This window comes from Clytia hemisphaerica, unplaced genomic scaffold (genome assembly GCF_902728285.1).
Source record: "Clytia hemisphaerica strain Z4C2 unplaced genomic scaffold, Clytia hemisphaerica genome assembly, whole genome shotgun sequence".
Taxonomy (NCBI): domain Eukaryota; kingdom Metazoa; phylum Cnidaria; class Hydrozoa; order Leptothecata; family Clytiidae; genus Clytia; species Clytia hemisphaerica.
This window is the reverse complement of record NW_027103603.1, coordinates 1,172,830-1,200,376: the sequence shown is the minus strand read 5'-3', so window position 1 is coordinate 1,200,376 and position 27,547 is coordinate 1,172,830. Positions and strand designations below refer to the sequence as shown.

The window sequence follows — 27,547 nt, the reverse complement described above, 5'->3', positions numbered from 1 at the left end:
CCAAAAACCCAGTGTATTTGCACCGGGTTTTCGCGCTACTTTTGATTTAGACCCGTTGCAAATGCAACGTAGCGGACCCCGTGCAAATGCAAGGATTTCCGTGACTGTCATTTAATTTATCCAATTTATCACACTTTTATCACCAAGAATCTGATTTCTCTTCTAAAAAAATCTGCTAAAACATGTTTATTTTGGTTTTAGAATTTGGATAATTCGCGCGTGCGCAGTTACTTTTTACATGATTAGCGCAGCGAACGCTATCGCATTTATATCGCGGAAATTATGCACCGGAAGCACCGGAACGTTCTGGTGTTCCGGTGCAGCTCGATTCGGAAAAATCTTGCACCGGAAGTGCACCTGAACGTTCCGGTGTTCCGGTGCACGAAAAAAACAGCACTTTTTGCACCGGAGGTTTCAGGAGCGCCGGGAGGGTCCTGCCAAAATGCGTATCAAAGATTAATGCTGCGAAAGCGCTATATCTTTACTTGACTTGCAAGCAAAAAAATGCGCCACAAAACTTCTAAAGGGATTCTTGAAAAACTAACTTAGCGCTTTTCAATGAAATTTACATTTTCGAAAACTATGAGAAATTGCCTATAATTTGAGCCATAGATGAAAAAATTTGAGTCAAGCCAACCTTGAAAACTAATTTGAAGATCAACTTCCCAAGAAAAAGATCTACGGGGGAGACGAAACCCACCTAGATCCGCACACTGCCGGATAGGCTGTGTCACTGACCCATTTACATGTGTGGAATTTTTTTTACTTTTAGCGTGTAAACAAGGCCTTAAAAATCGAAGCGCCGTCTTGGGAATTGAATGACAAAGTTTGGTTGGTTGATATTCTGGCTGTTGCACATTTGCAATCTGTCATTTTGTCTCATTTTAAGTTTTCAAGTTTTAATTAATTGTCTTGGGAACTTGAACTTGATTCAGGTAACTCTCATCCTTATTGTTGCAAATACATCCTGTAGATGACTGATGTTTTTTTTTCTGAAAGCTTGATTTCCTAGTGTGACTAACTGATGATGCAAAATGAGAATCCTAATTTTACATGGGGCATGGTCTGTGGCTGCTCCTTACCTTTAAACATCAAGCGTAAAACAGGTTTCTTCATGTTTTCAAGCTTACGCATCTCTATGCAATGCTGTTTTTTTTTCCCTTTTCGTTTAAACATTTTCATCATCATTCAGCATGTTTACGAGTACACCTTCATCAGCTAGTTCAATTCAGCATGTTCCTTGTTATTTTTTAAAGACTTACATTGATTGACAGTTAGAAGAGAAATCTTTCTCTTTTTAGTTTAAATAAAAATTGACAATGCCACTATCAATACTAATTTCAGGCAGACCATTGAAAGCAAATAGAGTAAGTCTTTTGTTATATGTTTCAAACTAATATACAATTTTTTTTGTTTTAAATGCTTCTTTATATACGCTTTTTGAACCTTTGCTTGTAATATTGGGATTTTAAACGTTTTCATTTTGGTAATTTTTGTACTTTCAGCAGTTTTACCATAGAATTTTATTTTTAATTTTCAAGATTTTAAAATATCCATTTAATAAACTGCTAACAAAAAGGTGAAAATATCAAATTTTTATTTCGCAATTCTAGCTTTAAAAAATGACATGAAGATTTCCTTTTTCTTTTTCAGAAACTAAAAAATGTGTTCACTGTCAAGGGGTAAGATTTTTAATTTTCCTGATTGGAATGATGTTGTAAACTTGACACAGAGCAATAGTTAAGTACTGGAATACATGTTTTTTATAAGCATAACATTTAAGCATTCTGGACCCTGGATTTGATGAAGAGATAAGCATATCATTAGCATATCATTAGCTTTGGCCAATTGGTCATTGTTCTGGGTTGTCTGCTTGGGAGCATTTTTCTTTTCTATTTTTTAAATGAACCAATTTTTTTTTCAGAAAAATATGCATATCACAAACATAAAGGATTTCAAAATATGGCTTAAACTTAACGGAGCCTATTTTCCAAAAAAATATGCATATAAAAAACATAGCATGTACGCTTGTCCTTCTTTGGAATCAACAGCAACTGTTTTACTTAAATATCTTTTGATTTTCTTCTTTCAGAAAATGTGCCAGCAATAATAATTTGGCACCTAGCAAGTTAAACATGACTCCTATAAGTGTCGCTTCTGATGCCGAAATTGAATCAACAACGCCCTCAAAAACGCCAAACAAATCAATGAAGAATATATTAAATGATGTTGACTGGTCAATATCCCCAATCAGAAACAGGTTAACATCGTATTCAATATTTTTCTGTCATTAACAATACAATATGTTTTCCACACAATCAAAAAAATTAACAACTCAAAAGTTCCATACACTTTAAAACCAGTTTAAAACATCAAAACATTAAAGAAAATAAATCTTTGTACAAGAAAAGATGATACGGTTCATATGAGTCAAACAATTTACTTACCATTTCAATAACGCTCCGCATCAAACAAGTCATAATGAATCCAACTATAAAATTGTATGAGTTCCAATCTCACAGTTCATTTCGAAATGATTGGAAAACCGTGAAAGTTATTACAGTTCTTTTGATATCTTAAGTAATCATTGTGCAAGAGCTTAATTGCAAGTCGTACAAACGCATAAAGTTGTGCAGATTCGTTACTATTTTTAGATTCATGGATACTGAAGAATCCTTCACCACCTTGCCAGTAGTGGCAAAACAAAAAACTGGTAAGGATGTAACAACAACAAAGAAAAGTTTTGAAGGTAAGTAAGTTTAACAAGACAAGTGCTTTATCAGTAAAGGCGACCATGAAAAATTACTCTCATCAAAAGTCCAACACCACTTTCTTTTGCTGTTTTTGAACTTCTGACTATGAGTTTGTTAGTAACGATTAAAAAATTACAGTCAGAATTTAAATCTGTTAAATTTACTCATTCAGAGATTTCGATGCAAGTTGAGAATGAAAGCCCTTCCAAAGAAAAGAATGTTTCATCAAATGAACCAAAAAGTGCGACTCCAAAAAAGAATCTAACAGGTTAATTATAATTCCTTCAAACCTAGAAAGATTAATAGTGAGCCTTGTTCTTCCATTTCAGATTGAGTCATATGTTTTGTGAAAGTTAGAAATAACAAATTCTGTCTGAAATGGCAATGGCCTAAACTAAAGTTTGAAAGCGTCTATTAAACAAAAATGAGATTTTCAACTCCGACACTATTATTATTATTATTATCTACTCTCATAGTTGACCTTTTTCATAAATTACGTCACAAGCAACGCTTACCTCCTTTTTAAAGTATTGCCATGGTAATTGATTCCCAGAGGAGTTTAAAAGCAGTTTACTCTATTTCAGTAACACTTGAAGACTATAATCATCTTTTTAATGGCTTCAAAACGAGTCAGCTGTTGAACCAAGAACTCATGAAAAAGCCTAATAATCCGTTTACCTGTTTTTCACTCACCCTTTCTAATTGAAAACTAACTTCATAACTCCATTTATAATAAAAGCAACACCACTTTATTTCAATTTTTCGTAGAGTTTATTTCAACTATTGGTCTTTCAAAAGTCACACAAGAAAATGTTCAAGAGAAAGCAGTTAAACGAAGCATGGAAACGCAAGCTGGTAGTGCAAAGGTGGTCAAGAAAAAACGGTCTAGGCTAAAAAATAACAACAAGGAACCCAATATACTGGAAGAAGGTGTATCAAATCATTCAATGAGAACTCGATCGCGGTCGAACAAAACAATTGATATTCCGCTGGCAGCTTATTGTAGCATGATCAATAAATCCATCAACCAGACAATGGATGTTGACCAGGATGATGCTGGTGTTGAAAAACATCCATCTCCCATATCAAAAGGTTTGTATGTCAAGATTTTGATATAATGCTGATGACTAGCCTCTCCTTGCAGAGGATGCTAGATTCTATATTGAGCAGCCTAGGAGTCGTCTCGTTATAACTGTCTTACACTATAGTTTATACTGCCTGCTCTGGCTCACTTTGATATCATAGTATGTTCTCTAGAAGTAGAATCTGTGCACTTTTTGCTATTTCCATGTAGATGAAACATAGATAGATTTAACAGGCTAGGTAAATAAAAGGCTATATAATATTAACAGCCATTGAAAGAGTGGCTGACACTTTGTATAAATTAATTTTAAAACCAAAAGAAATTGCTACTGAAATTTTGAAATTAACCTGTCAAATTACTTTAATTAATAAATATTAGACTTCATTGACACAAAAATTCATACGCACCAAGTTTTAGGATTTTCAGCACGCTTTAATTGATGTGAATATCTACTTAATATTGTAGCTTCTGCAAAGACCAACAACACTACCTTTAAAAATAAAAAGAATGAAAGTATTACAAAGAAAAACAATCAAAGCATTGTCAAGAGAAACAATAGGAAGAATATCAGCAAGAATTTACAAGTCACCTTTAATGAAGAAAGTATCTGCAAACAAGGTTATTCTATATTCAAGTCCCTACAAAGTAATGAGGTCTAGCAGGTAAAAAAAAAACTCACAATTCAGGAAAAAACTTGAGCAAATAAGTTAAAATCTTCATACTTTAAAGAAAAGAACATCCTTATAATCTAACTCCAGTGTTGTATCTTCCTTAGTTATACGTTTAAAAGCCACTTCAACAAGATATAATGATTGTATAAATAAAAGCTGGCAAGAGATAAACACCGAACGAACGAAAAAGCACCGCCTTGGCAGCCATATTGAATTGTTTTTGACACATATCGGGAAACCAAACTAGCCCGATTGGATGAATTGAAAGCGTATCCCAACCGGAACGCTGCCCTAAAAAAGCTGGAGAGTAAATACACAGATCGGGAAACCAAACTTAGCCCGATCGGATTAAAACTTTAGAAATCGGTTAACTTTTTTTTGGACAAAGTTCCGTCTGAACCTGAATAATAGACAAATTTTTAATGCTCAGCTTTGGCTGACCAATAAATGTAACGTCTGCACAAATAAGGTGTTTTATTTTGAAATGCAAATTGTTACGAATAAAGGAAATTCATCAAAACAAAACAAATTTATTCGTATATATATCAATTTTAAAAACACATTTTTTTTCTGAGTAAATTACAAAACTTTTCGTAAGACATTATAGAGTAGGTATATGTTGACATTGCTTATTGATTGCTAAATTTATTCATCTTCATTGATAGTGAAGTAAAGTAAAGAATGGATTTCTTTTGTTTTTAGATACTGAAGAATCCTTCACCACCTTGCCAGTAGTGGCAAAACAAAAAACTGGTAAGGATGTAACAACAACAAAGAAAAGTTTTGAAGGTAAGTAAGTTTAACAAGACAAGTGCTTTATCAGTAAAGGCGACCATGAAAAATTACTCTCATCAAAAGTCCAACACCACTTTCTTTTGCTGTTTTTGAACTTCTGACTATGAGTTTGTTAGTAACGATTAAAAAATTACAGTCAGAATTTAAATCTGTTAAATTTACTCATTCAGAGATTTCGATGCAAGTTGAGAATGAAAGCCCTTCCAAAGAAAAGAATGTTTCATCAAATGAACCAAAAAGTGCGACTCCAAAAAAGAATCTAACAGGTTAATTATAATTCCTTCAAACCTAGAAAGATTAATAGTGAGCCTTGTTCTTCCATTTCAGATTGAGTCATATGTTTTGTGAAAGTTAGAAATAACAAATTCTGTCTGAAATGGCAATGGCCTAAACTAAAGTTTGAAAGCGTCTATTAAACAAAAATGAGATTTTCAACTCCGACACTATTATTATTATTATTATCTACTCTCATAGTTGACCTTTTTCATAAATTACGTCACAAGCAACGCTTACCTCCTTTTTAAAGTATTGCCATGGTAATTGATTCCCAGAGGAGTTTAAAAGCAGTTTACTCTATTTCAGTAACACTTGAAGACTATAATCATCTTTTAATGGCTTCAAAACGAGTCAGCTGTTGAACCAAGAACTCATGAAAAAGCCTAATAATCCGTTTACCTGTTTTTCACTCACCCTTTCTAATTGAAAACTAACTTCATAACTCCATTTATAATAAAAGCAACACCACTTTATTTCAATTTTTCGTAGAGTTTATTTCAACTATTGGTCTTTCAAAAGTCACACAAGAAAATGTTCAAGAGAAAGCAGTTAAACGAAGCATGGAAACGCAAGCTGGTAGTGCAAAGGTGGTCAAGAAAAAACGGTCTAGGCTAAAAAATAACAACAAGGAACCCAATATACTGGAAGAAGGTGTATCAAATCGTTCAATGAGAACTCGATCGCGGTCGAACAAAACAATTGATATTCCGCTGGCAGCTTATTGTAGCATGATCAATAAATCCATCAACCAGACAATGGATGTTGACCAGGATGATGCTGGTGTTGAAAAACATCCATCTCCCATATCAAAAGGTTTGTATGTCAAGATTTTGATATAATGCTGATGACTAGCCTCTCCTTGCAGAGGATGCTAGATTCTATATTGAGCAGCCTAGGAGTCGTCTCGTTATAACTGTCTTACACTATAGTTTATACTGCCTGCTCTGGCTCACTTTGATATCATAGTATGTTCTCTAGAAGTAGAATCTGTGCACTTTTTGCTATTTCCATGTAGATGAAACATAGATAGATTTAACAGGCTAGGTAAATAAAAGGCTATATAATATTAACAGCCATTGAAAGAGTGGCTGACACTTTGTATAAATTAATTTTAAAACCAAAAGAAATTGCTACTGAAATTTTGAAATTAACCTGTCAAATTACTTTAATTAATAAATATTAGACTTCATTGACACAAAAATTCATACGCACCAAGTTTTAGGATTTTCAGCACGCTTTAATTGATGTGAATATCTACTTAATATTGTAGCTTCTGCAAAGACCAACAATGTCACTACCTTTAACAATCAAAGTATTGTCAAGAGAAACAATAGGAAGAATATCAGCAAGAATTTACAAATCATCTTTAATGAAGAAAGTATCTGCAAACAAGATTTTGTTCCTTCTGAACCATTAACCAAAAAAGGTTTGTTTAAGTCGTTTTCAAAATTATTTAGTTCTATCTAATAACCATTCTTAAGCCTTATCAAGTAAATTTTCTATTTAGAAAAAACAGGTATTTCAATTGTTTTTTGGACCTACCCCGGAGGTCCTTTTAATTTTTCGTTCGTTCGTTCGTCCGTTCGTCCGTTCGTCTGTTCTCTGTTACCAGCTTTTCTCGGGATTGGCTCATTAGTTATTTCAGATTTTTTGCACAGTGATGCAAAATGGTTATTCCCAAAAAGCGACGGAGCCCGATTTTCGAAAAGATTTAGGCCAAAAAGTGCCTAAAAATGGGGTTTTTTGGACTTGGACTAATGTTGCTTGTTTGATCAAAAATTTCTAGCAGCTTCTGTTCTGTCTTTACAATTTTTTTTTCGAGGTTTATTGACTGAAATTAATTAATGAAAGCTTTCTTTGGAATCTTTAAACGAGATAAATGAAATAAATGAAAAATTGTTCTTTTCTTTTCCAGCAAAAAGAGCCAAGCGTAAGCGGGTGTGCATGCCGACAAGTATGTATTATTTGGATTCTATTACCACCAAATGTATTTCCATTTTCCATTAAAAGCCTAGTCTAAATCACTAATTAGCCAAAAAATTATGGAGGGGAAAATTAATTGTAGTTTATACAAATTGATATTATCCACGTAACGGTTATCGAATTATCATATAACACAAAAATTACCAGAATTACTGTATTTTGTGGAGATGATAAACGATTTTAGTTCATTTTAAAACCTGATAAAATGAATTTATAAAGTGGACAGAACAGTAATTTTTTATAACTTTTTCTTTTATAGTTTCCAAATTATTTGTCGAAATAAGAAATTCTATCCATTATTAATTTGCTTTTCTTCTTTCATTCATCCAGAAAATAGGAAGAGTTCCAGTAAATCATCAACCAGCAAGTCGTCTAGTAAGTCAAACTCTGCCAAGTTCATTTCTGATTTTTTTCAACGCACTTTATCATTGATGCTTGGTGACTGGCTTTCGTGTACCATTTGTTCGAAGCCTTTCTATGGAACTATTTTAAGTCTCCGGTAAATTAACAGAGAGTTTTAGGCTAAATCAATCCTATTAACTTTGATATTTACCGATTTAGATTTTTCTACGAATTTAAAAAAAATTCTTTTAAACCATTTACAGTTTATAGAAGTAGAAAATCGATTTCTTTTTCAGATGATACCACTATTTTGAATAAATCAAGAAACAAAAGCAACGTGAGCAACAGAAGTAAAGCAGTAAAAAGTTTACAATCTATTTTTGATGACCAGCAGCCTGGAACTTCCAAAGGTTCGTTTCACCAAAAAAAACATGCCATAGTGCGGAAAGGGGTCTGATCCCCCCTTCTTGGCATCCCCCCAACCTTTAAAAATACCTATCCCCCAAGGATTTCGGGCTAAATTTTTTATGGTAAAAAGGGAAGGGAAACAGTAAAGAAAAATTAAGTCTGGCAAATATATACCACTTTTTAGTGAAAATAAAGAACTTCCTTTCATGCAGACCAAATTTCATAACAGTGCTGGAAAATAATCTACAATATATGTAAGCCCCCCCTTCTTAAACGACCCCCCTCCTTGCTACCCCCCCCTTTTTAGTGAAAATTTCTGACCCCCCCCCCCTTCTTCACTTTTTTGGAAGGTGTCATCCCCCCTTAAATAAGGGGGGGGGTTCGAACTATGCATGCTTTTTTCATAAGAACAATTTCGATAATAATGTTGGTCAACACAGGGGGGGGGGTCATGCAGTTATTATATAAACACTATGACACTTACTACCGTGGTGGTACATAAACCAAAATTTGGGAAAACAGTTACTCCACCAGTGGACTAACTGCAACATGGGTGGTGCCTTAACATGAAATTTGGAAAATCAGTTATTATTTTGTGGAGTAACTGTTAAAATTTTAGCTTATTTCTGCAAAGATTGTGAAAATTTTTCTTATAAAAAATAGAAATTTTTTTTTCTGTCCTAAAAACCTTAAAGATACTCATAGTTCCAGCTGATAGTTCTCCTTAATAATAAGTGTATCCAGCAGCAGGTGTATCTGAGTTTATTTTTCATAGTTTGTGTTCTCTATCTATTCCAAAACATTGTATTTACACAGGTTTGTTCAGGTTTTTACCAATACTTCCATCAGGTGTTGTTTTCCTTTTCAATCAAAAACGGACAGATTTTTTTCAATCAATGTGAAGAGTTTTTAATTGAACTAACCATTGATTTGTACAGTTTTAATAAAGACATCTCAACTATATTTATATTTAGAATTTTTGTTAGAAATTTAATTCAATGTTTTGAAAAGTACTGTATTGAAGTTCTCAAAGTTATATCGCTTGAGTAGGTTTGAATGTTTTGGGAGTTGGGAAAATGTTAAAAGTAATTATTTATGAATTTGATTAATGGAGATTATATGTACCTTTGTTTTTTTTAGAAATAATTAGAAAGAAACAGATATAAAATGGATAGAGTAGAAAATGCAACAGATAAAGATTTAGCAGTATCTGACAGTGACAAGGAGAATGAAGAGGAAGAAGAAATTGTTAATAAATGCAGCTTTTGTGAAAAAACTTTTCATGGAGCTGGTCATAACAGAACTAATTTTGAGCGTCATGTTGAGTCTTGCAAAGGAAAGGGGAAAAACGAACAAACAAATCGAAACCACTTAATAATATAAGAACAAAGTCTATCAAATCTTTCTTTCTCCAAAAGAATTCATCTGGATCTGCAGAAAAATTTCCTTCAGAAGAATCTAATTCGATTGACAATTTTTCTGATAATGATATTGATCTAACCTCTGAAAATACTAACAATGATAATGATACTGTGTTACAAGACTATGAAATGGATCAGAATGTTCAGCCTATTGGAGGGAGTCCAAATATACCGGAAGCTATAAATATAAATGCAGTATCTGTCTCAACTAATGCTTCTATAAAGAAATGTTTTGGTTATGTTCCTGCTTTAGCTGGTGAGATTTACTCAAATTTCCCTTTTCAGTTGCTAAGCACCACTTTAAATGACATTGTCTTTGAGAATGGTGCTTTTCATGCCAAGGAATGCGTAGGAAAAAACTATATTCTTCACATATCCTATCCATTCGACGTCAGAACAAACAAAGAATGCTTGGATTTGAAAAATCACAATGTATTTCAATCTTGGGTGACAAGCTCGAATGACATGGACAAACATACCACCACAGCTAAATCCATATATTTAACTCATGAACAATTGTGTAAGCGAGTAGTGAAGATGGGAAATTCCTTGAACAATTACAAATTGAAGTTTGTATCAGCAACAAGAAAATTGAATACTTTGAATAAGTCATTGGAGTTGCATAAGCGGTTTATGTTATTGGTAAAAGACAATTCAATTCCAAAGTTGCATGAAATTGTCAAGGTATCTCTTTCTTAATTGAATGATATTTCAAGGTTTTTGTAAAAATAAACAATCAGTCGGTGAGTGGGTTTCAAAAATCTAATGAACGGAAATACAAGCTTAAAATGAATGGCTAGGAATTATTAAGAATTTATCGTGATTGCAGTTATTGTGGTTGAATTTAAATCAATTTTTGTTTTCCATTTTTAAGGTTGCAATGAATCGCCGTAGAGGGTTACAATACACCATAAATAAAATCATTGATGCTATTGACGGTGTTTATAACCCGCACTCATCAGAAGATGATAAAGATCTTGCTTTCCTTATCCTTCAATATGGTGGCCCCTCCCTTTTGGATATTGTGCACAAGGCACTCAAATTCCCATCTACCAGCACTGCCTATCGATTATTACAAGGGTCCACTAGTATGATAAAGTCTTCAATCAATACTGACCCTCATGAATTCATAAAACATATTGTTGTTGACCCTGGCAAGCCCAAGTATGGATATATGCTCAAGATTGATGAGACTTTTCTAGAGCCCAAAGTCAGGTTAAAATGTTTTCAATATTTTTTCTACAGTTCCAGACAGTTCTAAAAAGCAAACTAAGAAATATTATCTATTATAATATCATATCATCTCAATCTTTCAATATGACGGCAAATTGATTCATGAATTTTCAGGGACGCCGGGGACGCTTTACTTCTGTTGTTCTCAGCTGTTATTTATGTTAGCAGATGTTTTTTTTCTCCTATACTAAAGGGTTTGTTTGCTTGACTAAAAATATGACCAATAAAATTAAACATTCTCTTTTCTTGACATTAGGTGGAATCCGAAAGACGATTCACTTTACGGAATTTGCTACGAGCATGGCCGTGAAGTAAACATGAATTTCGAATCATATCAACACGTTCAAGAGCTTTCAAATCAGGTCAAGGATGGAAAATTACATGTTCCAAAGGAGACAATGGTCATTGTCTGCAGCAACAACACAGTAAAAGCTAGAGTCCAGGTGGTAGCAGCTTTACCCACCTGCTCCAAGAATGAGATTGAATATCAAAAACATATAGTTTTGACAATTTCAAAAGAGTTCTTCAAAGTTCATAAAGTACCACTCCTAAACTGGGCAACAGATGGTGATGCCACCAGACGCATGTTGTTTGATCAATTGATGTGCTACGATTTACCACCAACATCACCAATCTATGACACAATCAGTAAACTCAAGTTGGTTGATATGAAAGTTGGTCCACACGACGAAACTGTTAACTTTGACCATAAGCACATTGCAAAACGTATCAGAGGAAATATCACCAACAATAACTTTCGCATAGGTATTATCAATTTGTGGATCATTTTTCTGTTGATATTTGTTATGCTAAGTCTGAGAAAAAAGTTTAAACCTGATTCAACTTTATTCTTCAATTATATTCAAATTCTAATGTGGCTCTCCGCATTTCGTTCTATTTTCTATTTCAAAAGCTTTTGAAGCATATCTATCATTGCCATCATATACCATAATTCCTCTTGTTGTTTATTATTAGGTGATCGTACCATGTTGAGATCTGATGTTGAGAAGATATTGAGTCTAGCACCAAATGAAACCAAGTTTTCCAACTCAAGTTTGATATGCCCTAAGGACAAGCAAAACGTACCACTAGCAACAACACTACTTTTCCAGTTTGTAAAAGCAGTTCGTGATGTTGACACACTGAAAACAATCAACCTTCGAGTAGCTGATGTTTCTGAGGAACTTCATTTGCTGGGATTCATCATCGAAGCTGTTTTGGCATGTTATGCTACTCCAGACACAACAATTAAAAGTCAGCTTGAAAAGATTTCACTTGCTGCACATATCTTGTTAATCCTGAAAAGAGAGTTAAAATCATTCCTCAACAACCAATTATACCACGACCTGCAAGCAACATTTTCAGATGCCTTCTTTTGTGCTACCAAATGGAAATATCACCATCCTGACGTTCCCTTTTTTATCATGCTGTGTAGCAATGATACAATTGAACGTTTTTTCGGAAACCTTCGACTGAAATACAAACAATCAGTTGTTGATAATTTGGAGTTGATCTATGCAACCAGATCAATTCAATTATGCACTGACATGATGTACAAGCACCCAAATTGGTTTGAAGAAAGCCAAAAGATCATGAAAAGGTTGTGTCTTGATTATTGCAGCCCTGGAAAATGGGACCTTGAGAACTTAGTTCTTAAAGATGTTCCAATTGTAGCTGTCTGGAATCAAGGAAGAGCGTTGGCAGAATACAAGTTTAATCAAATCCAGAAGTATCAAGGAGAAGTGTGTGATTTCAATATGATTGCTTCGTTGGGTTACACCCTTCTTTGTCCAAATGGAATTAAAATTGGGTTGACAGACACAGACACTTCTGAAGATGACAACATACATGTTAATGTTGGTGAGGGTAATACCATATTGGACGACACTGATATAGAAGATCGCCCTGCAACATCACTCATTGACATGATACCAGAAGAAACGACTCAAAAGCATGATGTTCAAACTGAGGTTTGTACTAATCCAGGTTGAGATAAATACAGACTCAAAATAGGCTACATAACACTTTGATTCTGTTTGATTCTGTTTTTCTTTCCAACCAGTTCAGCTCAATGTGATTACTCGAGTACCCTGAAATACCTGGAATACTGTAGATTATATATTTACTCTGATTTACTCAGAATTTTATAGCCAATTTGTTTTGTTTCTCAGATTGATGGCTCTCGAGTATACAAGGCAACGATCGTAAAGAGCCTGTTCTCATCAAACCCTCTCTCAAAGGACAGACTCCGTAAAGTCAGGGGGATGACTAAGTTTACTGAAGATGGCCAAGAAGCAAGTGAAGCAATTGAGACATCAATAATGCCTGGGGATCCTATCCTTTTCAATGTCAAGGGTACCTTGAAGATTGTGAAGATATCTGTTTTGAAGAAGGCTACTCGCAAAGTGAAAATGGTATCTTGTGGTGATATTAGTAATGAAAATGTGTATGTAAAAGGTGCGGAGATGGGATTGGATAAAGATGCAGACTGCTACATCTGGAATGGGTCACTTGGTGAGATGATTGAAACCACTGGACCATATTGCTATGCCATCCAACCTGATTTGAAAACAATTAAAGGAAAACTGATGTTTACTTTTGATAAGCAACTGATACTAGACTTGAATGTTGGTTTGACAATCCAAAACCCAAATCCAGGTATTACACATTACATCACTATCATATTGGTGGATATTTAGGATTTTAAAAATCTTCTTCTGTTCAAATGAAGTCAACTAATGAATGAATGAGCGATTAAAAGTTTTCTTCTTAGCTGTTTGTGTTGAGCCTTAAACTCCATCTGAGCTTATGTGCCATCATCACAAAAACATTAGCATAAACCTTTTAAATCTCTACTAAATTTAGGTTCATCAAGCAGCACAAGTAGCCATTCAAACCAGAATTCAAGTAGTGCCACTGGTGCCAGTGAAAATACCAACTCGTCAGTAAAGAAAGCCTCTTCAGAGAAAAAAGGTGCTCTCAAACATGTCGTTGAATGCTGCTTATGTAAAGAAAGGATTCTGCTAAGCAACATGAGAAAGCACATAGGCATCCACATTACCAAGAGCCACATCTCTGGTTGCAACATATGTGGATTCTGTGGGAGAACTGTATGTAACACAAACCTGACAAATTCATCAAAAAGAGGAAACGGTAAAAATATCTATTGGTATTTATTGATCATTTTTATATCTGTTCTAACCATTAACTTAATTCTCGTGGTCAGGTCTGGTTAGATTCTTAGGTATTTTTGAGGTAATATCTCTGAGTTTAATGTAGTGCTAAAAAATACTTTCACCTGCTTTAACAGGGCTTTGACAGATCTTTGATGTTAATTACTCATTTGTTTTAGAACAATACAACCAGATGACAACAAACTGTAAATATAACTCCTTCATCCAGAGGAAACCTGTTCATTCCCAACGAAGCCCGTGCTCAAATCATGTTGTGCCCTGCCCTGTCTGCAAAGTGGCCATTTGGACTTATAATGCACGTGCCCATTATGAAGGAGTACATCCAACCCATGCTTATAATGACTCAGACTTTGTGTCACCTCAAGAACGGCAAAAAATGAAATCAATCTCAAAAGCAGCAAAAATCAAAGCTACAAACACTTGAAATTTTGTGAAAACTAAAAGGACTTAGACCTGCTTATACCAGCTTTTTCTTATATATCCGATTTTTGTTGTAGACATCATTTTTGTTTTTACAGTTTTCTTAGTTCATATTTTTTCCTTACTTCTTTATTTACCAGTCGGGGTTACCAGTGCAAGAGACACCTACTACTAGGGATCTATGTTAAAAATGGATTTTTGGAATCATAAACTGATTACCCCTTCAAAATGTGCCAAAACATGTATAATTTCAGAAAAAGTAGAACAAATTCGGTAGAAACCTTTTTTGACTTCCCTACCGGGGCCTTTAAGGCCACGCCCACCTCGGAATCTCACTGCTAGGTTGCCTAAAAATAGAATTCTCAAAAACCTATCAAGTTACCCCTCATTTGAAAGGTAATTTAATATGGATTAAGAAAAACATCATGACTATGCATAAAAAATGAAGTGATAAGGTTGTAGAGTACATTACATTGCTCTTGAAAGAGGCTTTTTTAGTGTAATCGTGTAATGTCTTAAAAAATTCATACTTTTGCAATTAATTCATACTTTCATTATATTTTTTGGAAGACCTACATGAAATAAACATAAGTGCTTATTTTCTACTGATATCATACATTTTGAATCTACAGGATCATTTTAAAAATTTAAAAACTATAAAACCAAGGATAAAAGAGCTCTTTGACAAATAAGAAATTTCGTTGCTCTAATCGAGAACAGTCGAAGTTAGAAAGTCCGTCAACCTCTCAAACTTTATACTATCCAAAAGATATTTTACAGAGTTTGAAGGGTACTTCCTTTGCTATTAGATTTCAAACCTAATAAATTGAAATTGAAGTATTTTTGACAACATCTTATCCTCACAGTTCCTAGATATTGGACTTTAATTTTAGTCGCGATTACTTGGTCGACAGATGTCTTAATTATTTCAACTTTTTCAGGGAATGTCCAGTTGTGTCTGTTTTTATCAGTTCGTGTCATGTATGAAACTGTTACTGGTTGAACCTTTTCTACTACTCCTAAATGTCATTTTGTCTCATTACCAATACCCTCATGCCAATAACAAAGGCAATAACATGATCCCCAATATCACAAGTCTTTGGACTTTACTGCTCCCCAATATAACAAGTTTTTTTGACTGTATTGTTTCATCCCCTTGACCTTGTAAAGGAGAGTTGAGTTCCAGTGTTAGTGATTTACCTATCATCCCTCTTACCCACAATTCCATGTATAACATTTCTAAGATTTTTAATAGTTGTCTAAGAGCAACAACGTGCAATACTGAGGTAAGAGCTCAAGTTTTCGACATACTCTTCTGTGGAGAGGTTGCGATAATCTTTTCTCAAACGAAAGACTGCAGCTGTTCGCTTGAGAGACATGCATGTAATTTTGGCATATTTCACTTCATTATACATCATTTTGTTCTTAAGTTTATCATCCAAGTTTGTTTCTACGTACTTCTTAAGTAATTTCTTCTTCTGAGTTATATGGGCCTGAGATAAGTCTCCAATAATGAGTACTTTTTTTACCCTTCACTCAATCTTGCCTTTTCTTTTTCAGTAAAGGCTTCAGTTTTCTGCTCCTTGACTTTATCAGCCTATTCAAGTTTAATTACCTTGACTTCTTTGGAGGGTTTTATAAACTTTTTAAAGTTATTTGGATTTGTTTGCTCAAGAATGTCATGTTTTTATTGAGTACCATGTTCTTCATACATGTACTTACTGAGCTCTTGAAAAAATACTGCTATCCTATGACAAAAGTCTGATTTACTCAACTCTGTACGATTTTTTTGAAAGTATTGATCAAAGTATAACGATTTGGATAGGGAAATGATTGTAAGAGCTTAATATACTCAACATGCGTTTTTAGAGGGAAAATCACAAAACCATCATTTTTTAGCAGGCATAACTTTTTATAACCTCATTTTTAGCCACTACTTGTGACCTTTTTTGGAATCTGCATGAAATTCTCTTTCCAATGAGGGGTCACATGACTATCTTTTGACAAAGAAAAAAAATCACTCCTAGGGCGGCCCCTTTGAGCAGTCAGTAGACCCTAAATACCCGGGTAGGGAAACCAAAAATGGTTCCTACCCTAAAAATTGATGTTTTTTCAAGTTTTTATAACCTATGGCACATTCTAAGAGGGTAATCAACATGATCTGTTCCTAACATAAATCCCTACTACTACAGCTTATTAGAGTGTACATTGAAACATCTTGAAACATTGAGAATTTATTGAAACTTTTGAAACATTTTAATACTATATTTCTGTTCTGTTAGTTAGGGGGAACACCCCAAGGGTTAATAGGTCGTGTTGTTTTTATTGTTTACATTTTACATAATGAAACTTTGCAAAAACTAATTCCACTTACCTTGCAAAAAACTATTTCACTTTCCTTGGTAAATGTCCTGTTTAGACCTGTTTAGATTATCCGAAACTTACATCAAATCATGCTGGCTCAACATGCTTATCGTCATTGTCCGTCTTTTGTTGGTTAAAGGGGTGGTGTATACCTTTTCAAGGTGTGAAATCAGTTACTCCACCGTGGAGTAACTGCAAGGGTGGTGGTGTCAGCGAGAAAGGTCAACATTTGCAGTTACTCCACCTAGTGTCATGGAGTAACTGCATGACCCCCCCCCCTGGTCAACATTAAAAGCAAAATTTAAAAAGAGTCACTTTCTCTCGAAAAATAATTCTACATGAAAAACTATGCCTGACGGTTTTCTAAAAATTGTTGAATGAAGATGAAAAATTGTGAGTATGTATGAAAACTATTTTCAAATTATTCTACCTTTTTAAAAGCTTTTTTTTTGGATCAAAAGCCAACGCCTAAATTAGGGTAAATTGTCCATTTTTGCCTACGCATATCTGCAAAAGGTGCATCTTTTCTTATACAGTAAAAAGCTTTTTTTTTATCTCACTAGCGACTTCGATGTCAGTTCCTTGTTCGGCTGTGGATGAAGTAGAAGAAAGACCTGACACCGAACACGACGAAAATCAGCTCGCCGACCAGCAAGCTCCCGAACAACAGGTCCTTGCAGATGCAGAAGAACTAGAAGAAAACAGTGAGAGCGAGGCAGATCGTCAAGCGAGAGAAGATGAAGAATGCGACAAGGGTGATCTGTTTGAAATTGAGGTAAGTATAACATGTCTTTCTTTAAGTTGTCTCCTTAGATGATAATGTTTTGCGACTTTTCTGTAAGTAACATGTTGTACTTTATCTTCTTACATAACATTTTTTCGACTTTTTCACATGTTTATCACCACACAGTTTCTCTATCCCGATCAAGCAAAACCCTTGACCGGAATTTTTAAAAAGTGGTTCCCTAATGGTAGGAAACTTTCATTTAACTTCAAATGGACCCAGTCGAGTAGTTCTTAGGGTACCACTTTTCTAAAAATTTCGATCAAAGATGGCGGATGAGGCTTGGTCTAGGTTTATGAAAGGTTCTCACTTCTATGGTTATAGTTTTTCTATTTTCTGAATTTTGATACTCAATCCCTGTAACAAGAAGAAAGCTCATATTCTCATGGTCATGCTGCTTCCCTTGCATCTTTGTGTCTCTGAGGAATTAAGTAATTAGTGAAATGATTCCACTAAAACTTTCTTGATAACGTTAAAATTCACGAGATCTTGCACTGTGTCATCTTAAAATGTCATTGGCCTTTTCACAGTCGAAATGGATCATGGGTAATCAGGACTGATTGCGCCCCGATCACGGTTTACCGTTGGTTAGACGTGAAAATCTTCAAAATTTTTCAAAACTTTGGACAAATAGTAAGTCATCATTAGCACGCAGTGGTCTTGATTACCCATTACGCTTTGCGACTGTGAAATGGCCTATTGTTCTTACTCTTCAACAACCTTTTCTGTTTTGATTTCACCTCTAGAGATGGGAAAGACCTCCCGTGAAAGTGCAGATCAAGAATCGCGAAACAAACAATTATGATAATCGAGGTTTGTTTAAAGGTTTTGTTTTTTAAATAAGAGTGATATATGATAATAGGGAGACACTGACCTGATATGAAACATGTGGGAACAGTTATGTAAAAATAAAACGTTTAAAGTCCCTTCCTTATAAATTGTGACTTGTGACGAATTTATAAGAAGCTCATGGGACAAAATATGTTCATACTCTTTAAGAGCAGAAACTTTCGCGATGTTGAAAAAACGTGAAATTTCGCGAATTTTACTTTCGCGAATTTTACTCTTGGAACGAATTCAGCGGATATAACTTTCGCGAATTTTAGAATGTTATTTCATTTTGCCGGCAAAAAAGCGATAAAAATGCACAAAGACTGAAGACTGAGTATAAGATAGCATAAAAAGTGTACTTTTCGCGGAAAAAACTTTTATTTCTTTTACTTGAATTTCTCGTGTAATTTCTTGCTAGGGAGAAACTTTCGATCGCGAAAGCTTTTGCCCGCGAAAGTATGTGTTATCATCGGTATGTTCATATTCATATGTATTCAAGTTTTTGAAAAGTCTGCTCACTATACTAGCTGTCCATTGAGCAATTATTCAGCAATGCAAAGTGATTATACTTTTAAGGGTGTACAGTGATAAAAATCTGAGTGTTTTAGAGTGGAACATCAATCAATCAATTGAGTATAGAATTTAGATTTTCATTTACAGGTTAATGTCTGACGTTGGGCCTTTCCAGAAATAGTCCGTCCCCTCCTGTTGAGGATATTGGATATCCAGGGGGTTAACGATTTTTGTTCAAAAGTGGATATCCAGGGGTTAAATATCTACAAGGGAGCGGATATCCAGGGGTAAAGTGTCTTTTCAAGTAAAAAGATAGATATCCAGGGGGTTCGATAAAATCAATATCCTCAACAGTGGGGGTAAAATTTCTTCTGGGAAAGCCCATTTCATTCGAATATATTTTCTGAATAATCAATCAGTGAAAAATGAAATCTGAAAACGTTACTTATGAAATTCCTGCTTGTTTTTACTTTGCTGTGTTTCTTTCTTTCTTTCCTCAGACGACGTGCAATATAATTCGTGCAGCACGTTTTGGAGATCGGTCAGCAGGAATGTTGGAGATCCCAACAATCTATTGATTTCGCGTATCACTGGAGGAAGCGGTTGTTTCACGGGTCAAATCAAACTTCGAGCTCGCAAAAGAAAGGGAGAACAAAGGCCTAAGGAAGAACTCGTAAGTATAATTTGTGCTGATATCGTGTTTTTTTTTCACCTTTGATTTGAAGCATCACAATCACAGTATTTAGTCATTTTCAACTGAAGGCTTTTTTTCAGAATCTACTCTCCATTTAGGCTACGTCATATCATCTTTCGTTTCGAGCGTAAAACTTCTACTCTTCGGGATTTGCGCACTGCTCTTGTTTTGAATATTGAATTTCTCCGGATACATCGCATGCGCATTGAGGTTTTGATGAAACAGTAGAAAATTTTGAAACCTAAGCCAATCAGCTGTGTTTTAAACATTCTTTTATTTTAAATCTTCATTGATAAACTTCTTCTGTTTAAAATTTCTATTATGTTTAATCCTATTAAAAAGCGAATTCCAGGTGGGGGTCACTAGTGGCCGTTCATAGCAGTGCCTATATACCAAGAGTTAGGCCTAAAAGCACCTGAAGCTTTCTATTGTGTCTAGACTACTCTGCATTCTGATACCTAAACTCAAACTACAAAAAGTTATGCAAATAAGGGGTTTAGAATTGATTTTAAACATCGCCTTTACGACTGGGTTCACATGTAATTGGCTTTAGCAGTTATTTGTTTTGGTCACTTTATATTTCACTGTTAAATGGTGCAAACCTCCCTTTGAAAATAGTTTAAAAGTCAATATTTATTTCTAACAAACATCGATGCCTCTTCTTAAGTGAGGTCAAAACAACGAAAATAAATGGTGTCTATTTAAATTAAATTGTTTTATTTTTCGGTCCTATACATACACATGGCTATGAAATTCCTCGAGGTCCTCGGTTAATTTTCATTTATTTTGATGTCTTTTAATGCTCTTACTTTAATTACACGAAGCTTAAAACAATCGCGTATGAATCAGGCTGGATTGGCGCTTCGCGAATTAGTTTTATTTTTCGATTTTAATTCTGATATTTCAATTCGTGACATTCCGTGGCGTTCTAAATATCATACCTCCCAATTTTTTTGCAATTTTAATTTATAATATATAATGCATCTTATTTACACGTACTTTTGCTTTTATGCTATAGAAGAGAATGTTAAGAAATTTCTCTGAATTTTCATTTTTTGCTTGATTTTTTTTTTCAGTTTTTCTTCATCGCTCGAGGGCCAGTGTGGTTCACTTGCAATAGTTCCACGTGGAGATCCCATACTGGTGAACACGTTGTCATCCCCAAAGGTAAGTGATAATGTTAATTTTCGGTCTGCTGGCTCTACAGCTCGTATAATGGATGATTCAGTGTTGCAAATTTTCCGTCTGTAGAGGAAATCTGTCCAATTGAATTTTCTTACATGGATTTCCGCCGTCCTAATAACAGGCCTTTAAAGCAGAATTTTCGTGAACTTAGAGTTAAATTTTAGACTTTCCGTCCATATTAACCAAAGCATGTTGCAACACTGATAATCACGTCTCAAAAAAAGACCCGGTGGAATTTTTACCCTCAGTGGGAATGAAAATCTATCGAAATCCCGAAATCCCAATGGGGATAGAAATTCTATTGTTCTCAGCTAAAAGATTCCAATATGGTTTTGGAGTGCAATTATTTTCATTGAATTTCAAGTGGAAATGAAATCAGTCAATTCCCCAACGGGGTTGAAATTGTAGCATATTTTTCCCATCGGTGACGAAGTTTTTCGGGTAAATGTCCAGTGGGCAGGGGTCCCAGTAGTCTACTTCTGACTGATCTTTGCTTCCTTATGATTCGCTGATGGCGCTGAGTCCAGTGAAGTAGAATAGAGGATCACCATCTTGGAATTTTTTCACTTTCGTTTTCAAATTTTAAGGAAACAACAAATATATTCTAAAATTTCCTCAAAATTTATAAGATTAAAAAATAATAAAAGTACAAAAATACCTCCAACCTTTGAAACCATCGATTACTTGGCCATAGTTTTCTATTTGTTTTTCACCTAAAAGGGACTGGATCTAGCGATATAGATTTGCTACCACCTCAAGCAAAGCCAAAAAACTGAGTCGGCCAAATTACACCGGGCCACTTATAAGCGCTATCGAGTTTATGAAAAAGCTATAATACACCGTTTAGGAGTCTCGCTATCTTCACGGTACTCCATTGCAGAGGCCGGTAAAAATGGTAGGTAAAAATGCGCACTTTAGTACTGTGAAAGGTTAGAGGAATGTAAACATTGTGAATTTTTTTCTCTCCTTTAAAGAGAATAATTTAGATATTTGAACATGATATCAATGATAATTTTATAAGTCTCTCCTGAAAATTTCACAAAAATTCATCAAAAGGAAAAGAAGTTATGATTAAAAGGAGTTCTTTACCTACCGTTTTTCTGCTATGTTTCCTTATGAGAACCAGATGTTTACCTACCGTTTTTTTACGGAGGAGAGTGAATTTTCCGTGGTCGCTAAAATCAAAACAATGGAAAATTGGATTGACGCGTGCGCAGTCGACACTCCTAAACGGTGTATTGGCCCCCGGGTTAGGTGACCAAGAAAGTTATATTATCAATACCAAGATTTTCATCAATGATTCCTTCATTTAATTTTGTTGGGCTATTTATCACTTAACACTTACAGTATGTGGCCCCCAAAACGGCGATCAAATTTGAAATTTCTCTCCAATCTAGAGGAAAAGAGATTTTACAAAAATTTTTGCTGCATGAAAACCTTTAACATCTCTATTTTATTTCCTGGAAGTTCTTTTTCAAAATTTTCAATTTCAACAATATTTTTCAATCGCTTAAAGATAGGTAGCTTTTTTCTAATGGCCCCCAAAACGGAGGTTTGAAATTTTAGCGATTTCTCGAGATATCTTTAAGATACGAATACAAAATTTTGACCATAGTTTTGAAATATGATTTAGAGGGTTTTGGGCATAAATTTATTTGATAAAACTTTTACAGTATACCCCTGGTTGTCAAAATGCAGGTTTGGGGCCCCCAAAACGGAGGTGTAGTTAAAATCAAATTATTAAGCCCAGTGGTAATAGGGGGAAAAACTATGAACATATTTGTGTTTTCCCTTAAATTTACGACCCGATGGATGTAAAATTTATGATTTTTATGAAATATTTCAAGATTTTCGATATTGCAAAGTCCAAACTGAAAATTTAGAAATTTTCAAAATGACAATCTTGATTTAACAACGTCTTAATCAAGTTTTTGAAAACCAATCTCTTTTGAAAATAGTTCCATTCATGTATGGAATAAGCTGTGAAAATTTTAGAAAAAAAGCTTAACTGAAACTGAAAATATTAAGCTTTAACCCTTTAAGTGCCGATGTCGTATATATACGACATGGGCTATATAGGAGGGCGAAGCCCTCCTGTAATGCCCAGTTTGAGTTAGAAATCGTTATTTTTGGTCGAACTCGTAGGAATTAGATTGTCCTTTATGGTCAAGCAAAAAGAATTTCAAAAATGAGTCTTTCCAGCGAGATTTTAAGCAAAAAAGTCAAAAAAATGCAAAAAAAATGACAAAAATTCACTTTTTTGAGATTCTGACCGTTTTTTGACTATTTTTGGTCAACGAGTGATCCAAGAACCTCCAAATTTGGCCCTGTTTTACTTTATTCTGTCTTCTAGTGAATTGATTTGAAGTTTTACCACTGGGCACCTTTCCATCAGTTCAGTCAGGTCCGCGCAGCGGAGAGGAGACTCTAAGCTATCCAACGAGCTATATACGAGCTTCTAATTCTTTCTAGATCAGGAGATATAAGCCCTTAAAGTTTGAACTAGCGATTTTAAAAAAAAAACTTAGAAAAAAAGACCCTGGCACTCAAAGGGTTAAAGATATTTTTCTCCTATATTTTGCAAAAAAATGACAGAATTTGCCGTTTTTGCTGATTCAGCGAAAAATTTTATATATAATGTTAATTTTTTTGTTATAAAGTATTAACTCAAGGTGATAGGAATAGAATTCCAAGATTTTTTCTTTTTCTCATATTTAGAATTTTCGGTTTTGTCAATGCTGATTCTAGGGCTCCAAAATACTGGTTGACCTTCAAGATGCTATATCTTTTACCCAGCCTCTAAAGTCACAGATGTATTTGCATTTTCTGAACGGCATTAGGTGTAGAAAGTTTCTTATACCCCGTGTTCATAACTTATTTTCAATATCCAAGGAGCTAGAGTGAGTTATATGCAATTTTTATCTAATTTTGGTGTTAAAATATTTCCTTTAGACGCAAATATGTTATTTTGAATCTGTCTCAAACCAGCAAAAACATGCTCATTTTTAAGTATAACCATCATTCTTTCAAAATAAACAAAAATCGTTTAATTCTGATAAATCTACAAGTCAGAATCTTCATTTTAATGAAAACCTCCGTTTTGGGGGCCGTCTCCGTTTTGGGGGCCATATACTGTATTTAAAATAAACGAGTGTGCTAAATTACACTGGGCCACTTATCAGTGCCATCAAGTCTATCAAAAGCATATTGGGTCTATCGTGAGTGTATGAGAGTATTAGGCGAGTCGAATTTGTCAGTAATCTTTCTGGCATTTATATTTTTGGGTTCATAAGAAAACATCTATGAAATAATTGAGTTTGTTTTGGAACGATCTATGATATGTCTACATGTCTGTCAGTAGGCTAGTCCCAAAATTTGATTTTTAAATATAAATGTTTTTTTAATGCAAAATTGATAGCTGTTCGAAATAAAAAGCGTGAAACTGAAGCGAGTGTTTGTCTGGAATTTGACATAAAAGTTTGTATATATAACTTTCTTATCCTTTTTTCGACTGGCCCATGTCTTTTTAATTAAGGGGAAGAAAAAATTAGTCCTATCAGTGGCCAGCATCTTATATAACTCCTTATGGGTTTTTGAATTATTTGTTTTGTTGAAAATCTAGAAAAGACACTGTTTGAGACATTTTACTAAAATAGTGTCCTCATCTTTAATTTTGACCCTAAGATGGTCATTGTGTCAATTTTTTTTTCAATTTTGTTTGTTAAAATTTGAAAATAAAATTGTGTCGATTATTTTTTTCGATTTTTAGTTGAGTGACCAAATTTCTAAATTAATCTTGGTTCCTCTGATTTTTTTTTTTTGGGTATGTTTGCTGGATTTGTGGATTTTCGATTTAACGTTTTTGTTCCAATTTTTTCCTCTTCTACAGGTCAGAAATACGACGTAGAAAATAAATCGAATCACGAAACAAGAATCGTTTACTTTTCACCCAAAACGTAAGTATATAGATGGATTGAATACGTTTTTGTGGACATTGGTTATACCCAACGTGTATAAATGAGTAGACTGGGCCTAATGGTAGTGCTGTCCCAAATCTTAGGACTTGAGTTTTAAAAATAACTTGCGGTGTGATTTATTCTTTGGGGAAGCACTTGACAAATGTCATTTTTGGGTTACCAGTAAACTTAAGTCTGACTGAAACAACCCTTTTATGTCGATCTTTTCCTCTAGCACTCGACAATCGAATTATTCGAACTTATTCGAACAGTTCGAGATTCGAATTGCTCAAATTTTCTTGAACAGTTGAAATTCGAGTAATTTCGATTATTACTCAAACTTCTCATGAGAGGTTTGGGACTGAATAAAGAGAAGTTACTCGAACTTAAATTTTTGGACAAATACGTTTTTAAAAGACTGGTTCAGAAAGTTCGAGTAAGGGATTACAATTATCGTTGTGTTATAAGATTATAAAAAATTTCCATTTCTGCACTAAGATTCCTTTGCCACTTTTCTAGCGGAAAAGGACCAGGAATTCGGGTAGTTGAAAATAAGCTTCGGAAAGTTAGGCAATTTCGTGAGTAAACACAAGATTTTCCGTACCTTTAGAAACATACCCTTTTCAATCTCCTGCCGATTATCCAGGCAGAATTAGTGGAAAGATTCCGGAAAAGTGACGAGAATCTTGGTGCGGTAATAGGAATCTTATACAAAACGACGGTAGATTGTTACTAAATTTACCATTTTAGCTTTAATAACAAAAGGGATTGAGTCACAGTGCCTTCAAGTAAATGAATTATTCCTTAAAAATTCAATAATACTAGCCGGTGCCCAGCGTCGCACGCCGGTTTAGCTGTTTGCTGAACGCATTTAAAATCCTTTAAGATGTTGGGAAGGTGGCTTCAACACGATGAAATCAAAGTTTGACTCTACCCTTCCCGGGTGACGTATCTTTTAACCATATTTTGAAAAAGATTTTTTTGGCAAAAATGATCAGAAAACAGAAACGGCGTCATTCCCAAATTACACCATACCGGCGACCAGCGACGTCCGAGACGGCTCTGCAATTAGATTTTTTTCTCGCTTCGCTCGTGTTATATTTGCCGTAGTTCTTGATGTTTAGGAAAACTTTGATGTCAAGATAAGCGGAGTGAAATAATAGACATGACACGCGATTCGTCGAAAAAAGGCAGCCCGGGGGAGAAGGGTATGGGTATGGGTATGTGCCGGCCTTAAGGGTGCTTTTTTTGAAACATGGCAGTTTGAAAAATCGGAAGATCAAACTTCATTCCCACTAAGAATTGGAAAAATAGGAACATTTCAACTTTTTACCCCCAGAAAGATAGAAATTTGGTCAAATTAGTTCCAAAAAGTGAATTAAAATTCACACAATTTCCCTTCTTTCTTCTCTTTATTCTGCTAAGGGTCCGAGGGGCAGGGCCGAAAGTCAGCTCGCAACCATAGTCTCCCCGGAAGGCAGCTAGGACAGGCAGAGAAAAAAGCGTGATAGCGCAATTTTATGTTGCTTTTTATAAAATAACTTCGTCATAACTTCAATAATTTTTCAAATTCAACAATGACTTGGATTTACAGCAATATAATAATCGACATACTCTTAGGTTCCAAATAAACGGGCCCCCCCCCCGCTTGTTAATTTTTCGAAAATTTTCCAACCCCCCCGGACCTTATTAGGACCCCCCCATTTATTAATCAATAAGAATATTTTCAGCTGTCAAAGAGAAGGCCCCTTATTTTGCTCTAAATAGCCTGATTTTAGCCTATTTTTACCTTATTTTTGGGTTTCAGAAGTACAATTTCCAACCCCCCCGGCAATTAGGTCCCCCCCGTTTATTGAAATCTAGAAAATTTTCCAACCCCCCCCCCCGTTTATTCGAACCCCCCCCCCCCCGTTTATTTGGAACCTAAGAGTACATGTTTAAAGGTTCCTTTTTACGAAGTAAGAATTCTAGTTTTTACCACCATCGAATGTATTTTTAATGTTGCTGTTGTTCTAACAAACTTGTCTTGTGATTCTTGTGTTTTATTTTACATTTGTTCTTTTCTTTAACAGATTCTGTTTAAAAGATTTCTTTTGTTTTGAAAAGAATTCGAATGTCTCAAATCAAATAAGGTCGTTAATTACATTCGAAAACATAAAACAAAAGAAAAGAAAGAAAAAAAAAGAAAAAAGTCTTATCTATCAATCAAAACAAAGTTTTCATAAAACGGCGCGAATCTGATTTAACACATTTGTGGAGCGGTTTGTTTGTTTTTTGTGTGTCACTTTCGTTTTCGCAAGCAATGTTCTTTTAAAAGATGACTTTTGCTTCTCAGACTACGGCTATTAATATATAGATTAGTCGTTCAATTTTTATAATATTTTACAAGTTTCTTTGATTGATTTAAAACTAAATGTAAATTAGTCATAAATTCAACTTTATCTGTCTGATAGTATTTTAAAATTTGTAAAAAAGTAGAATTATTTTTTTCATCCCTTTTAAAATAATTTGTGAAACTCTGTATGAGCTGCTTTAGAATTTTAACCCTCTGTATATAGTATTATCTCTAAAATTATCTTATCTTATCTATTATTATCTTTAAAAATCTGTGAGAAGGAATAAACCTTTTTGATATTATAA

The 27,547-nt window shown here is 34.5% G+C and overlaps 2 protein-coding genes across 6 annotated transcripts; both read left to right on the top strand.

The window, feature by feature from the left end:
- Positions 1-813: 813 nt before the first annotated feature.
- On the top strand, positions 814-27,547 carry LOC136802081 (uncharacterized protein DDB_G0286299-like). 5 transcript variants are annotated; one of them, XM_067058801.1, is made up of 20 exons: positions 820-935; positions 1,302-1,367; positions 1,654-1,682; positions 2,093-2,260; positions 2,637-2,749; positions 2,926-3,021; positions 3,522-3,845; positions 4,303-4,455; positions 5,211-5,297; positions 5,474-5,569; positions 6,069-6,392; positions 6,850-7,005; positions 7,495-7,533; positions 7,893-7,937; positions 8,201-8,314; positions 17,508-17,719; positions 18,475-18,541; positions 19,573-19,745; positions 20,843-20,933; positions 24,841-27,547. In XM_067058801.1, the coding sequence occupies exons 2-20, from the start codon at positions 1,320-1,322 to the stop codon at positions 24,909-24,911; spliced, it is 2,406 nt and encodes an 801-aa protein (XP_066914902.1). In that variant the 5' UTR covers positions 820-935; positions 1,302-1,319; the 3' UTR covers positions 24,912-27,547. The 5 variants fall into 5 exon arrangements, with proteins under 5 accessions (XP_066914904.1, XP_066914905.1, XP_066914902.1 ...); XM_067058802.1 differs by having other exon boundaries at positions 821-935; positions 2,655-2,749; XM_067058803.1 differs by lacking the exon at positions 2,926-3,021 and having other exon boundaries at positions 814-935.
- Positions 9,480-15,325, top strand: LOC136802099 (uncharacterized). The gene is made up of 8 exons (XM_067058817.1): positions 9,480-9,560; positions 9,731-10,417; positions 10,608-10,948; positions 11,223-11,731; positions 11,942-12,936; positions 13,138-13,624; positions 13,832-14,119; positions 14,319-15,325. The coding sequence occupies exons 1-8, from the start codon at positions 9,480-9,482 to the stop codon at positions 14,582-14,584; spliced, it is 3,654 nt and encodes a 1,217-aa protein (XP_066914918.1). The 3' UTR covers positions 14,585-15,325.